Here is a 12,883-nt window from a genome sequence, read left to right as displayed (position 1 = left end):
TAGCACCACATTTCGAAAGCTTCTACTCTCTCCTTGTCTAAACTATTTATCGCAACGTTTCACTTCCATACCTGGCTACACTCCATACAAATACTTTCAGAAAAGACTTCCTGCCACTTAAATCTATACTCAATGTTAACAAATTTCTCTTCTTCAGAAACGCTTTCCTTGCCATTGCCAGTCTTCATTGTATATCCTCTCTACTTCGACCATCATCAGTTATTTTGCTCTCCAAATATAAAAACTCATTTACTACTTTAAGCGTTTCATTTCTTAATCTAATTCCCTCAGCATCACCCGATTTAATTCTACTACATACCATTATCCTCGTTTTGCTTTTGTTGGTGGTCATCTTATACTCTCCTTTCAAGACACTGTCCATTCCGTTCAGCTGCTCTTCCAAGTCCTTTGCTGTCTCTGACAGAATTACAATGTCATCGGCGAGCCTCAAAGTTTTTATTTCTTCTCCATAGTTTTTAATTCCTACTCCGAACTTTTCTTTTGTATCCTTTAATGCTTGCTCAATATACAGATTGAATAGCATCAGGGATAGGCTACAACACTATCTCACTCCCTTCCCAACCACTGCTTTCCTTTCGTGCCCCTAGACTCTTAGAACTGCCATCTGGTTTCTGTACAAATTGTAAATAGCCTTTCGCTCCCTGTATTTGACCCCTGCCACCTTCAGAATTTGAAAGAGAGTATTCAAGTCAACATTGTCAAAAGCTTTCTCTGAGTCTACAAATGCTAGAAACGTAGGTTTGCCTTTCCTTAATCTATTTTCTAAAATAAGTCGTAGGGTCAGTATTGCCTCACGTGTTCCAACATTTCTACGGAAGCCAAACTGATCTTCCTCGAGGTCGACTTCTACCAGTTTTTCCATTCGTCTGTAAAGAATTCGTGTTAGTATTTTGCAGCCGTGGCTTATTGAACTGATAGTTCGGTAATTTTCTCATCTGTCAACACCTGCTTTCTTTGGGATTGGAATTATTATATTCTTCTTGAAGTCTGAGGGTATTTCGCCTGTCTCATATATCTTGATCACCAGATGGTAGAGTTTTGTCAGGACTGGCTCTGGCAAGGACGTCAGTAGTTCTAATGGAATGTTGTCTACTCCCAGGGCCTTGTTTCGACTTAGGTATTTCTGTGCGCTGTTAAGCTATTCACCCAGTATCATATCTCCCATTTTATTCTAATCTACATTCTCTGCCATTTCCATATTATTGTCCTCAAGAACATCGCACTTGTATAGACCCTCTACATACTCCTTCCACCTTTCTGCTTTCCCTTCTTTGCTTAGAACTGGGTTTCCATCTGAGCTCTTGATACTCATGCAAGTGGTTCTCTTTTCTCCAAAGGTCTCTTTAATTTTCCTGTAGGCAGTATCTATCTTACCCCTAGTGAGATAAGCCTCTACATCCTTACATTTATCCTCTAGCCATCCCTGCTTAACCATTTTGCACTTCCTGTCGATCTCATTTTTGAGACGTTTGTATTCCTTTTTGCCTGCTTCATTTACTGCATTTTTATATTTTCTCCTTTCATCAGTTTAATTCAATATATCTTCTGTTACCCAAGGATTTCCACTGTCAATCGTACTTTTACCTACTTGATCCTCTGCTGCCTTCACTATTTCATCCCGCAAAGCTACCCATTCTTTTTCTACTGTACGTCTTTCCCCCATTCCTGTCAATCGTTCCCTAATGCTATCCCTGGAACTCTCTACAGCCTCTGGTTCTGTCAGTTTACCCAGGTCCCATCTCCTTAAATTCCCGCCTTTTTGCAGTTTCTTCAGTTTTAATCTACAGTTCATAACCAATAGATTGTGTTCAGAGTCCACATCTGCCCCTGGAAATGTCTTACAATTTAAAACCTGGTTCCTAAATCTCTGTCTTACCATTATATAATCTATCTCAAATCTTTCAGTATCCCAGGCCTCTTCCATATATACAACCTTCTTTTATGATTCTTGAACCAAGTGTTAGCTATGATTTAGTTATGCTCTGTGCAAAATTCTACCATGCGGCTTCCTCTTTCGTTTCTTATCCCCATTCTATATTCACCTTCTACGTTTCCTTCCCTTCCTTTTCCGACTATCTAATTCCAGTCACCAATGACTATTAAATTTTCGTCTCCCTTCACTATCTGCATAATTTCTTTTATCTCATCACACATTTCATCAATCTCTTCGTCATCTGCGGAGCTAGTCGGCATGTAAACTTGTACTACTGTAGTAGGCGTGGGCTTCCTATCTATCTTGGCTACAAAAATGCGTTCACTATGCTGTTTGTAGTAGCTTACCAACATTCCTATTTTTTTAAATTCATTATTAGACCTACTCCTGCGTTACCCCTATTTGATTTCGTATTTGTAACCCTGTAGTCACCTGACCAGAAGTCTTATTCCTCCTGCCATCGGACTCCAAAAAAATGGTTCAAATGGCTCTGAGCACTATGGGACTTAACAGCTGTGGTCATCAGTCCCCTAGAACTTAGACCTACTTAAACCTAACTAACCTAAGGTCATTACACACATCCATGCCCGAGGCAGGATTCGAACCTGCGACCGTAGCGGTACGCGGTTCCAGACAAGCGCCTAGAACCGTTCGGCCACACCGGCCGGCACATCCGCTGTTGGAGTGCTCATTCTACATGATAACATACGACCACATATTGCTGAACAGGTGCCAGAGTTTCGGAGAATTATGCATGGGAAACCCTTCCCCATCCAATCAACAGTCCTGAGACATAAGCCCGCCATACTTTGATTTATTTCCAAAACCCAGGAAACCACTACGAGGGAAATTTTTTTACGGCATTGACAAGACTTCTGGTGCAGTTATCCGAGTAATCAGACAGATCAACAAAGATGGCCTTTTAAGGGAATACAAGACTTGCCGAAAGACTGGGTCACTGTTTCTGAAAGAAATCAGATTACGTAGGAGGCATCTAAAATCATTTTGTAAAATTAAAGATAAAACTGCACCATAACTTATCGAGTGATGAGTTGACCTCGTTTGTAGCGTTTTTTATGCTGTAGGTGCTGCTGTTTCTGTTGTTTGTCGTAACTGCTTCTGAGTGTTGTATTTCACATTAGATACAAAAATTCGTATAACATATGTGGTACAATAAATTGTTAATCAATAAATAATGCGCAGATGACTGTCACTTGTTGGTTCCAAATACAGGCAGCACTCCTCTGTAGCGCAGGAATAAAAAAATCTACCTCACAGAATGAAAAGTGTCTTACGTTAGTTCTAGTTGTCAATAATTCTCAATATATAATGAATATTTTGAAGGGGAAGAAGGTCCATCGAACAACTAAATTTTTCTTGGATTTTATTCGCAGACTGCTTTCGGAAACATTCGGATTATCAATGTTGCATAATGAAGGAGAAAGTTGTTATCTAAAAAACACAAGTATAGTTGTTTTTCCGTAATATATTCTTGATATTGTAAATAAGCGTACGAATGTCATACTACGCCAATCCTAAAGAAGGTTTCACCAGCAGCACATCATAGTAAACTAGATTCTGAATTCATCCCATTTAAAATACTCAAAATGTTAAAAAATATTTCCACAATACATTAAAAAGATATAGAAAGACAACTGGAAAGAAAGACAATCCACATTACAAATGATACCTGAATATGTCATACAATTTCAAATTCAAAGGCAACTCTTTTCATTGTATATCTTGGTAATGGTACATACAATTCACATGTCTGATTATGTCTATGATTACTGGCACAACGTTGTAGTACGATGTGCACAACCTTTTGCTGTAATGATGTGCCACAAGCTACAGTACATATACTGAGGTTGAGAAAAATCATGAGATACCTCCTAATAGCGTGTCGGATCATAGCGCAGCAACTCGACGTGGCATGAACCCAACGAATCGTTGGGAGCCTCCTGCACAAATACTGAGCCCTGCTGCCTCTACAGCCGTCCATAATCGCGAAAGTGTCGCCGGTTCAGGATTTCGTTCGCGAACCGACCTCTAGAGTATGTACCATAAATGTTCGATGAGATTCATGTCGGGTGATCTGAGCAGCTAAATCATTCGCTCGAATTGATAGAATGTTTTGACATGGCGCACTGTCATACATAAAAATTCCATCGTTGCTTGGGAAAATGAAGTTCGTGATTGGCTGCAAATTGTCTCCAAGCAGCCGAACGTAACCATTTCTGGTCAATGATCGGTTCAGTTGGACCAGATGAACTAGTCCATTCCATTAAACACTTCCCACGTCTTCGTGGGGTCCGCGCCACACTCGAACCCTAACATCAGATCTTACCAACTGAAATCGGGACTCATCTGATCCGGCCACTGTTTTCCAACCGTCTAGAGTTCAACCAATATCGTCAGAGACCAGAAGAGGCTCATCAAGCGATGTCGTGCTTTTAGCAAAGGCACTCGCGTCCGTCTTCTGCTGCCATAGCCCATTAACGCCAAATTTCACCGCTCCCTCCCATTGGATTCGTTCGTGTTACGTCCCACATCGATATCTGCTTTTCTTTCATGCAGTGTTGCTTCTCTGTTAGCACTGATAACTCTATGCAAACGCCGCTGCTCTAGGTCATTAAGCGAAGGCTGTCGGCCACCGAGCTACCCGTAGTGAGAGGTAATGCCTGATACTACGTATTCTCAGAACATTCTTGACACTATAGATTTTGGAATATTGAACACCCTAACGGTTTACGATCATTTCGCGTTCAGAGTCTGTCAGTTCCCGTCGTGCGCCCATAATCGTTTCACATGAAGCACCTGATTTCAAATCACAGCTCCTCCAATGTACTACCCTTCCAGTACCTTTCTTAAGCGATTCCACCGCTATCTGCATATGCACATATCTCTGTATTAAAAAACTAAAAACCCGCCTCGATTGCGAAAAAAGCACCTAGTGTTAACCCAGGTTTCGGCGTAGATAACTACACCTTCTTCAGAACAACAATAAAACCCACAAGTGCCTAAGAAGAACTTTGTCAATGATTAAAAGAACACCATAGCTATACATTTATAAACGAAAAAGAAAAGGAAAACACAAACAGTACATATGTACAAAGTCAAAACCACTACTTAACTTAATAGTGTACGCTCATGGCCCATCGAACATAGGCCGGTGTGAGGTGGAGCGTACACTATTAAGTTAAGTAGTGGTTTTGACTTTGTACATATGTACTGCTTGTGTTTTCCTTTTCTTTTTCGTTTATAAATGTATAGCTATGGTGTTCTTTTAATCATTGACAAAGGTCTTCTTAGGCCCTTGTGGGTTTTATTATTGTTCTGAAGAAGATGTAGTTATCTACGCCGAAACCTGAGTTAACATTAGGTGCTTTTTTCGCAATCGAGGCGGGTTTTTAGTTTTTTAATATATTAACCAACGATTGCTGACGCGCTGCGATGTTGAAGGTTCTTAATATCTCTGTCCCACGACTTTCGTCACCTTAATGTATTCAGGCAAACCTGGCGTCATCTGGAACGCGTCTTCTTTTTCCTTTTTTTTTACGGTTTTCTCTCTGAGTCGGTTTCAATATACAGCGGGTACGCTTTTTAATAATTTGAACATTTAATTGTGACGAAATGAAAATTTAAAATCTTATCATGATTTGCAGTTAGTGAAACTTATTTTAGGGCTTGGCATAATATGATATTAATACGCTTATTAACAATACAAGGAATGTGTTGTTTGAAAAAGAAAAAATATGTGTATTTTCTGCCTGTCTATTGACATAATAAGTTTTTCTTTTATTGCACAGAAGTTTCCCAGAGGCCTGCGAATAAAGTCCAAAGAAAAATCGTTGCTCTTTGGTGAGTGTTCTTCCCTTACAAAATGGATTATACAGCTGCAGACTCAGTTCAAGCATACACCAACATATGCTAAACAGTAGATCTACAATTACCGTATCACTTCGATTTATATATCGAGAGAACGATCGTTTTCGTCGTATTTATGGCCGTATCGAAACGACTTTCTGGATGTAACAACAAACGTAGTGTTTAATGGTGTGCTTCCGGGTGTTCTGTCGAGTTGTTTCCATTTTGCGGGGCATCACCAATAGCACTTCACAGACGGTCAACTCGTGTAATCTGATGAAGACAAGTGGATCGGTCATTGAAATACTGTGCATGGAGTGGGAACGTCATCTCGGCTGAAAGTCCGGAAGCACCTCAAAAAAACTATCCTAGTGTAATAATTTAATGCTGCAGCTCTGCCGTTTCGATTATATTGATACAATTTTTTTTACAGGTTGGGCTACTAGGCATCCAAATGTATTGGACCAGAGAGGCAGAGAATGCCATTAAGCTTTCCAGAGTGGACAGAAACATCATGCGTGCTACGAACCAAGCTTTCCTAGACCTACTGAACTTGATCATCGAGCAGACCATAAAGGATCTCACCAAGTATCAACGCGTTATGTACGAGACGCTGGTGACCATTCATCTACATCAGCGCGACATCTTCGACGCCCTCGTCAAGATGAGGGTACGGATCATCACCGACTTCGAATGGCTGAAGCAGGCGCGGTTCTACTTTTACGAGGACACGGACGAGTGCATAGTGAAAATAACGGACGTGGACTTCATTTACCAGAACGAGTTCCTCGGTTGCACTGAGAGGCTGGTGATCACGCCGCTCACGGACAGGTGCTACATCACGCTGGCGCAGGCCATCGGTATGTCTCTGGGCGGAGCTCCGGCAGGGCCCGCAGGGACGGGCAAGACGGAGACCACCAAGGACATGGGCAGGGCGCTCGGCAAGTACGTCGTCGTCTTCAACTGCTCCGATCAGATGGACTTCCGCGGGCTGGGCCGAATCTTCAAGGGGCTGGCGCAGTCCGGGTCGTGGGGCTGCTTCGACGAGTTCAACAGGATCGAGCTGCCCGTGCTCTCTGTGGCAGCGCAGCAGATCGCCATCGTCCTCGCGGCTAAGAAACAGCGAAAGACGGCGTTCATCTTCAGCGACGGCGACAACGTACCGCTCAACCCGGAGTTCGGGCTCTTTCTGACTATGAACCCCGGATACGCTGGGCGGCAGGAACTGCCCGAGAATCTGAAGATCAACTTCCGCACCGTGGCGATGATGGTCCCTGACAGGCAGATCATCATCAGGGTGAAGCTCGCCAGTTGCGGTTTCAAGGAGAACATCGTGCTGTCTAGGAAATTCTACACGCTTTACAAGCTCTGCGAGGAACAGCTGTCGAAGCAAGTCCACTACGATTTTGGCTTGCGGAATATCTTGTCGGTCCTGAGGACGCTGGGCGCACAGAAACGTGCACATCCGGACGATTCGGAGAACACGTGTGTGATGCGCGTTCTCAGAGATATGAATCTGTCGAAATTGGTCGATGAAGATGAGCCTCTGTTTATCTCGTTAATTGAAGATTTGTTCCCAGGCATCAAGCTGAGTACATCCACATACAAAGACCTTCAGCGGGCAATTGCCCTAGCCTGTGAAGAAATGCAGTTGGTCAACCATCCCGAATGGAATCTGAAGGTAACTACTTTTTTAATCTTTTAAAGTATATACATATACCGGGTGTCTCTCCTCAAAGTGGTCGGGCGCATTTTCTCAGATGTTTCGCCGGATATTTGCGATTTCGTTTTTGCATCATGTAACTGGTATCAGCCCAAACAAATACTGCTCAGCACATGTTTCATGCGATGCCAAGCGACGCAATGCGTAAGTTTGTTTCCCATTTTATCTAAAATGATTTTTAAATCGGAATTCTACGTGCCCATTCTATAGACTGCTCCAAGATTAGTCTAGTGCGATATTTCGTTTCACTGATATGTACACTACTGGCCATTAAAATTGCTACACCAAGAAGAAATGCAGATGATAAACGGGTACTCATTGGACAAATATATTAAACTAGAACTGACATGTGATTACATTTTCACGCAATTTGGGTGCATAGATCCTGAGAAATCAGTACCCAGAACAACCACCTCTGGCCGTAATAACGGCCTCGATACGCCTGGGCATTGAGTCAAACAGAGCTTGGATGCCGTGTACAGGTACAGCTGCCCATGCAGCTTCAACACGATACCACAGTTCATCAAGAGTAGTCACTGGTGTATTGTGACGAGCCAGTTGCTCGGCCACCATTGACCAGATTGGTGAGAGATCTGGATAATGTACTGGCAAGGGCAGCAGTCGAACATTTTCTGCATCCAGGACCTGCAACATGCGGTCATGCATTATCCTGCTGAAATGTAGGGATTCGCAGGGATCGACTGAAGGGTAGAGCCACGGGTCGTAACACATTTGAAATGTAACGTCGACTGTTTGAAGTGCCGTCAATGCGCACAAGAGGTTACCGAGACGTGTAACCAATGGCACTGCATACCATCACGCCGGGAGATACGCCAGTATGGCGATGACGAATACACGCTTCCAATGTGCGTTCACCGCGATGTACCCAAACACGGATGAGACCATCATGATGCTGTAAACAGAACCTGGATTCATCCGAAAAAATGACGTTTTGCCATTCGTGCACCCAGGTTCGTCGTTGAGTACACCATCGCAGGCGCTCGTGTCTGTGATGTAGCGTCAGGGATAACCGCAGACATGTTCCTCGAGCTGATAGTCCATGCTGCTGCAAACGTCGTCGAAATGTTCGTGCAGATGGTTGTTGTCTTGCAGACGTCCCCATCTGTTGACTCAGGGATCGAGACGTGGCTGCACGATCCGTTACAGCCATGCGGATAAGATGTCTGCCATCTCGACTGCTAGTGATACGAGGCCGTTGGGATCCATCATGGCGTTCCTCCTGAACCCACCGATTCCATTTTCTGCTAACAGTCATTGGATCTCGACCAACGCGAGCAGCAATGTCGCGATACGATAAACCGCAATCGCGATACGCTACAATCCGACCTTTATAAAAGTCGGAAACGTGATGGTACCCATTTCTCCTCCTTACACGAGGCATCACAACAACGTTTCACCAGGCAACGTCGGTCAACTGCTGTTTGTGTATGAGAAATCGGCTGGAAACTTTCCTCATGTCAGCACGTTGTAGGTGGCGCCACCGGCGCCAACATTTGTGAATGCTCTGAAAAGCTAATCATTTGCATATCACAGCATCATCTTCCTGTCGGTAAATTTCGCGTCTGTAGCACGTCATCTTCGTAGTGTAGCAATTTTAATGGCCAGTAGTGTAGGAAATCGAAGTACTTGTTATATCAAATTCACGCAATTAGCTTCCAACAGTATGCTCCGCTCCCACCCCCTCCCTCTTTCACTTCCCCATGCCATTATCAAGTCTGTAGGTGGTGTTACTTGGTATTAGCTGATGTCTCCTGGGGGTGTATAACTTATTGTCTGTTGTGCTTACTTGGTACTGGCGTAGTAGACTACCGCGGACACTATGATTCTTATTGATACCTGTCACCACATACTCTTATTTGGAACCTGCAGGTGGTAGACAAAAATATGGAGGCAACAAAAACACAAGACATTACCATAGCTAATACGGTATATGAAAAACGTTCGTATCGAAAACAGCTTCCAGACGTCTTGGAAAGAACAAATTTTGGTTGTGCATAGTTTTCATGGAAATCTTATACCTTTCTTACTACAAAATAGTATGTGAGTTCGGCTAACGATGGTGGAGGTGGATAGCGATTACGCACACTTCTCTCCAAAGAGACCACAAAGGCTCAGTAATATTGAGATCTGGTGACTGTGGTGGACAGAGGAGATGCGACAGTTCATCCTGGTGCTCACAAAACCAGTTCTGGACGATGAAAGCTCAGTGAATAGGGGCGCTCTTGTCTTGGAACACAGCATCGCCATTGGAGAGCCAACATTATATCACGGGATGGATCTGATTAGCCAAAATTACATAATGCTTGGCAGTACTTCTAAACGGTGTAAAAGACAGCCTGGGTGGCTGTGGGATAAGGATAGCATGTAGAACTAAGCGGGAATGATATCAAAATGTTAGAAGTAGTCACAATCAAGCTGCTGTTGTTGTTGCTTCAGTCCTGAGACTGGTTTGATGCAGCTCTCCATGCTACTCTGTCCTGTGCAAGCTCCTTCCTCTCCCAGTACCTACTGCAACCTGCATCCTTCCGAATTTGCTTAGTGTATTCATCTCTTGGTCTCCCTCTACGATTTTTACCCTCCACGCTGCCCTCCAATGCTAAATTTGTGATCCCTTGATGCCTCAGGACATGGCCTACCAACCGATCCCTTCTTCTAGTCAAGTTGTGCCACAAACTACTCTTCTCCCCAATCCTATTCAATACCTCCTCATTATTTACGTGATCTACCCAACTAATCTTCAACATTCTTCTGTAGCACCACATTTCGAAAGCTTCTATTCTCTTCTTGTCCAAACTATTTATTGTCCATGTTTCACTTCCATACATGGCTACACTCCATACAAATACTTTCAGAAACGACTTCCTGACACTTAAATCTATACTCGATGTTAACAAATTTCTCTTCTTCAGAAACGCTTTCCTTGCCATTGCCAGTCTACATTTTATATCCTCTCTACTTCGTCCATCATCAGTTATTTTGCTCCCCAAATATCAAAACTCCTTTACTACTGTAAGTGTGTCATTTCCTAATCTAATTCCCTCAGCGTCACCCGACTTAGTTCGACTGCATTCCATTATCCTCGTTTTGCTTTTGTTGATGTTCATCTTATATCCTCCTTTCAAGACACTGTCCATTCCCTTCAACTGCTCTTCCAAGTCCTTCCAATCAAGCTACAGTAGCCCATTACAGACATTATTGTAAGGTGCTTTAAAATGTTATCGGGAAGGCAAAGAGTATATGGCAGGGAAATACACTCCTGGAAATGGAAAAAAGAACACATTGACACCGGTGTGTCAGACCCACCATACTTGATCTGGACACTGCGAGAGGGCTGTACAAGCAATGATCACAAGCACGGCACAGCGGACACACCAGGAACCGCGGTGTTGGCCATCGAATGGCGCTAGCTGCGCAGCATTTGTGCACCGCCGCCGTCAGTGTCAGCCAGTTTGCCGTGGCATACGGAGCTCCATCGCAGTCTTTAACACTGGTAGCATGCCGCGACAGTGTGGACGTGAACCGTATGTGCAGTTGACGGACTTTGAGCGAGGGCATATAGTGGGCATGCGGGAGGCCGGGTGGACGTACTGCCGAATTGCTCAACACGTGGGGCGTGAGGTCTCCACAGTACATCGATGTTGTCGCCAGTGGTCGGCGGAAGGTGCACGTGCCCGTTGACCTGGGACCGGACCGCAGCGACGCATGGATGCACGCCAAGACCGTAGGATCCTACGCAGTGCCGTAGGGGACCGCACCGCCACTTCCCAGCAAATTAGGGACACTGTTGCTCCTGGGGTATCGGCGAGGACCATTCGCAACCGTCTCCATGAAGCTGGGCTACGGTCCCGCACACCGTTAGGCCGTCTTCCTCTCACGCCCCAACATCGTGCAGCCCGCCTCCAGTGGTGTCGCGACAGGCGTGAATGGAGGGACGAATGGAGACGTGTCGTCTTCAGCGATGAGAGTCGCTTCTGCCTTGGTGCCAATGATGGTCGTATGCGTGTTTGGCGCCGTGCAGGTGAGCGCCACAATCAGGACTGCATACGACCGAGGCACACAGGGCCAACACCCGGCATCATGGTGTGGGGAGCGATCTCCTACACTGGCCGTACACCACTGGTGATCGTCAAGGGGACACTGAATAGTGCACTGTACATCCAAACCGTCATCGAACCCATCGTTCTACCATTCCTAGACCGGCAAGGGAACTTGCTGTTCCAACAGGACAATGCACGTCCGTATGTATCCCGTGCCACCCAACGTGCTCTAGAAGGTGTAAGTCAACTACCCTGGCCAGCAAGATCTCCGGATCTGTCCCCCATTGAGCATGTTTGGGACTGGATGAAGCGTCGTCTCACGCGGTCTGCACGTCCAGCACGAACGCTGGTCCAACTGAGGCGCCACGTGGAAATGGCATGGCAAGCCGTTCCACAGGACTACATCCAGCATCTCTACGATCGTCTCCATGGGAGAATAGCAGCCTGCATTGCTGCGAAAGGTGGATATACACTGTACTAGTGCCGACATTGTGCATGCTCTGTTGCCTGTGTCTATGTGCCTGTGGTTCTGTCAGTGTGATCATGTGATGTATCTGACCCCAGGAATGTGTCAATAAAGTTTCCCCTTCCTGGAACAATGAATTCACGGTGTTCTTATTTCAATTTCCAGGAGTGTAGAACAGCTAATTCACAGGATAAAATTAAAACCATATGGTCAGTTGTGAAGGAAGTGTCTGGTCAGCAGCGCAAGTTCGACGATATAAACGCAGTTCGTAGTAAAAATATTTCTGTTACAGGTAAATCAGATCTGTATGTACCATATTTAACAATCATTTTCTGAGCATTGCTGGTGAATTAAATAAAAATTTTGTTTCTACAGGGAATCATATAACTCTCTTGGCGAATACCTTTCCGATATTGATGTCCGAAATACTCGTCTGCGACACAGACAGAGGGGAGATTGAGTCAATAATTAAATCACTGAAGATTAAGGACTCTCATGGATATGATGGAGTGCCTAGCAGAATATTAAAGTACTGTGCTGCACATGTCTGCCCTGTAGAAAACGCACAGAGATTCTGGTCACACACAAAGCACACCAGCGGCAAGACGAAATCAATACCTTCACTGCACGATAACAACGGTGAAGTCACTGATGACAGTGACACTAAAGCAGAGTTATTAAACACGGTTTTCCGAAACTCCTTCACAAAAGAAGACGAAGTAAATATTCCTGAATTCCAATCAAGAACAACTGCCAATATGAGAAACATAGTAGTAGATATCCTCGATGTACCAAAGCAGCTTAAATCACTTAAT

The 12,883-nt window shown here is 44.4% G+C and overlaps 1 protein-coding gene across 1 annotated transcript in view; it reads left to right on the top strand.

The window, feature by feature from the left end:
* LOC126456197 (dynein axonemal heavy chain 8-like) overlaps positions 1 to 12,883 on the top strand; it is a 503,569-nt gene that overhangs the window by 181,916 nt on the left and 308,770 nt on the right. Inside the window, exon 19 of the mRNA XM_050091951.1 lies at positions 6,255 to 7,502. Coding sequence (XP_049947908.1) covers positions 6,255 to 7,502 — 1,248 coding nt within the window. The remainder of the gene's footprint in view (positions 1 to 6,254; positions 7,503 to 12,883) is intronic.

The sequence above is a fragment of the Schistocerca serialis genome, chromosome 2 (assembly GCF_023864345.2).
Source record: "Schistocerca serialis cubense isolate TAMUIC-IGC-003099 chromosome 2, iqSchSeri2.2, whole genome shotgun sequence".
NCBI classification, from domain to species: domain Eukaryota; kingdom Metazoa; phylum Arthropoda; class Insecta; order Orthoptera; family Acrididae; genus Schistocerca; species Schistocerca serialis.
Note: the sequence above shows the minus strand (reverse complement) of the source record. Positions and strands in the feature narration are given on the sequence as shown.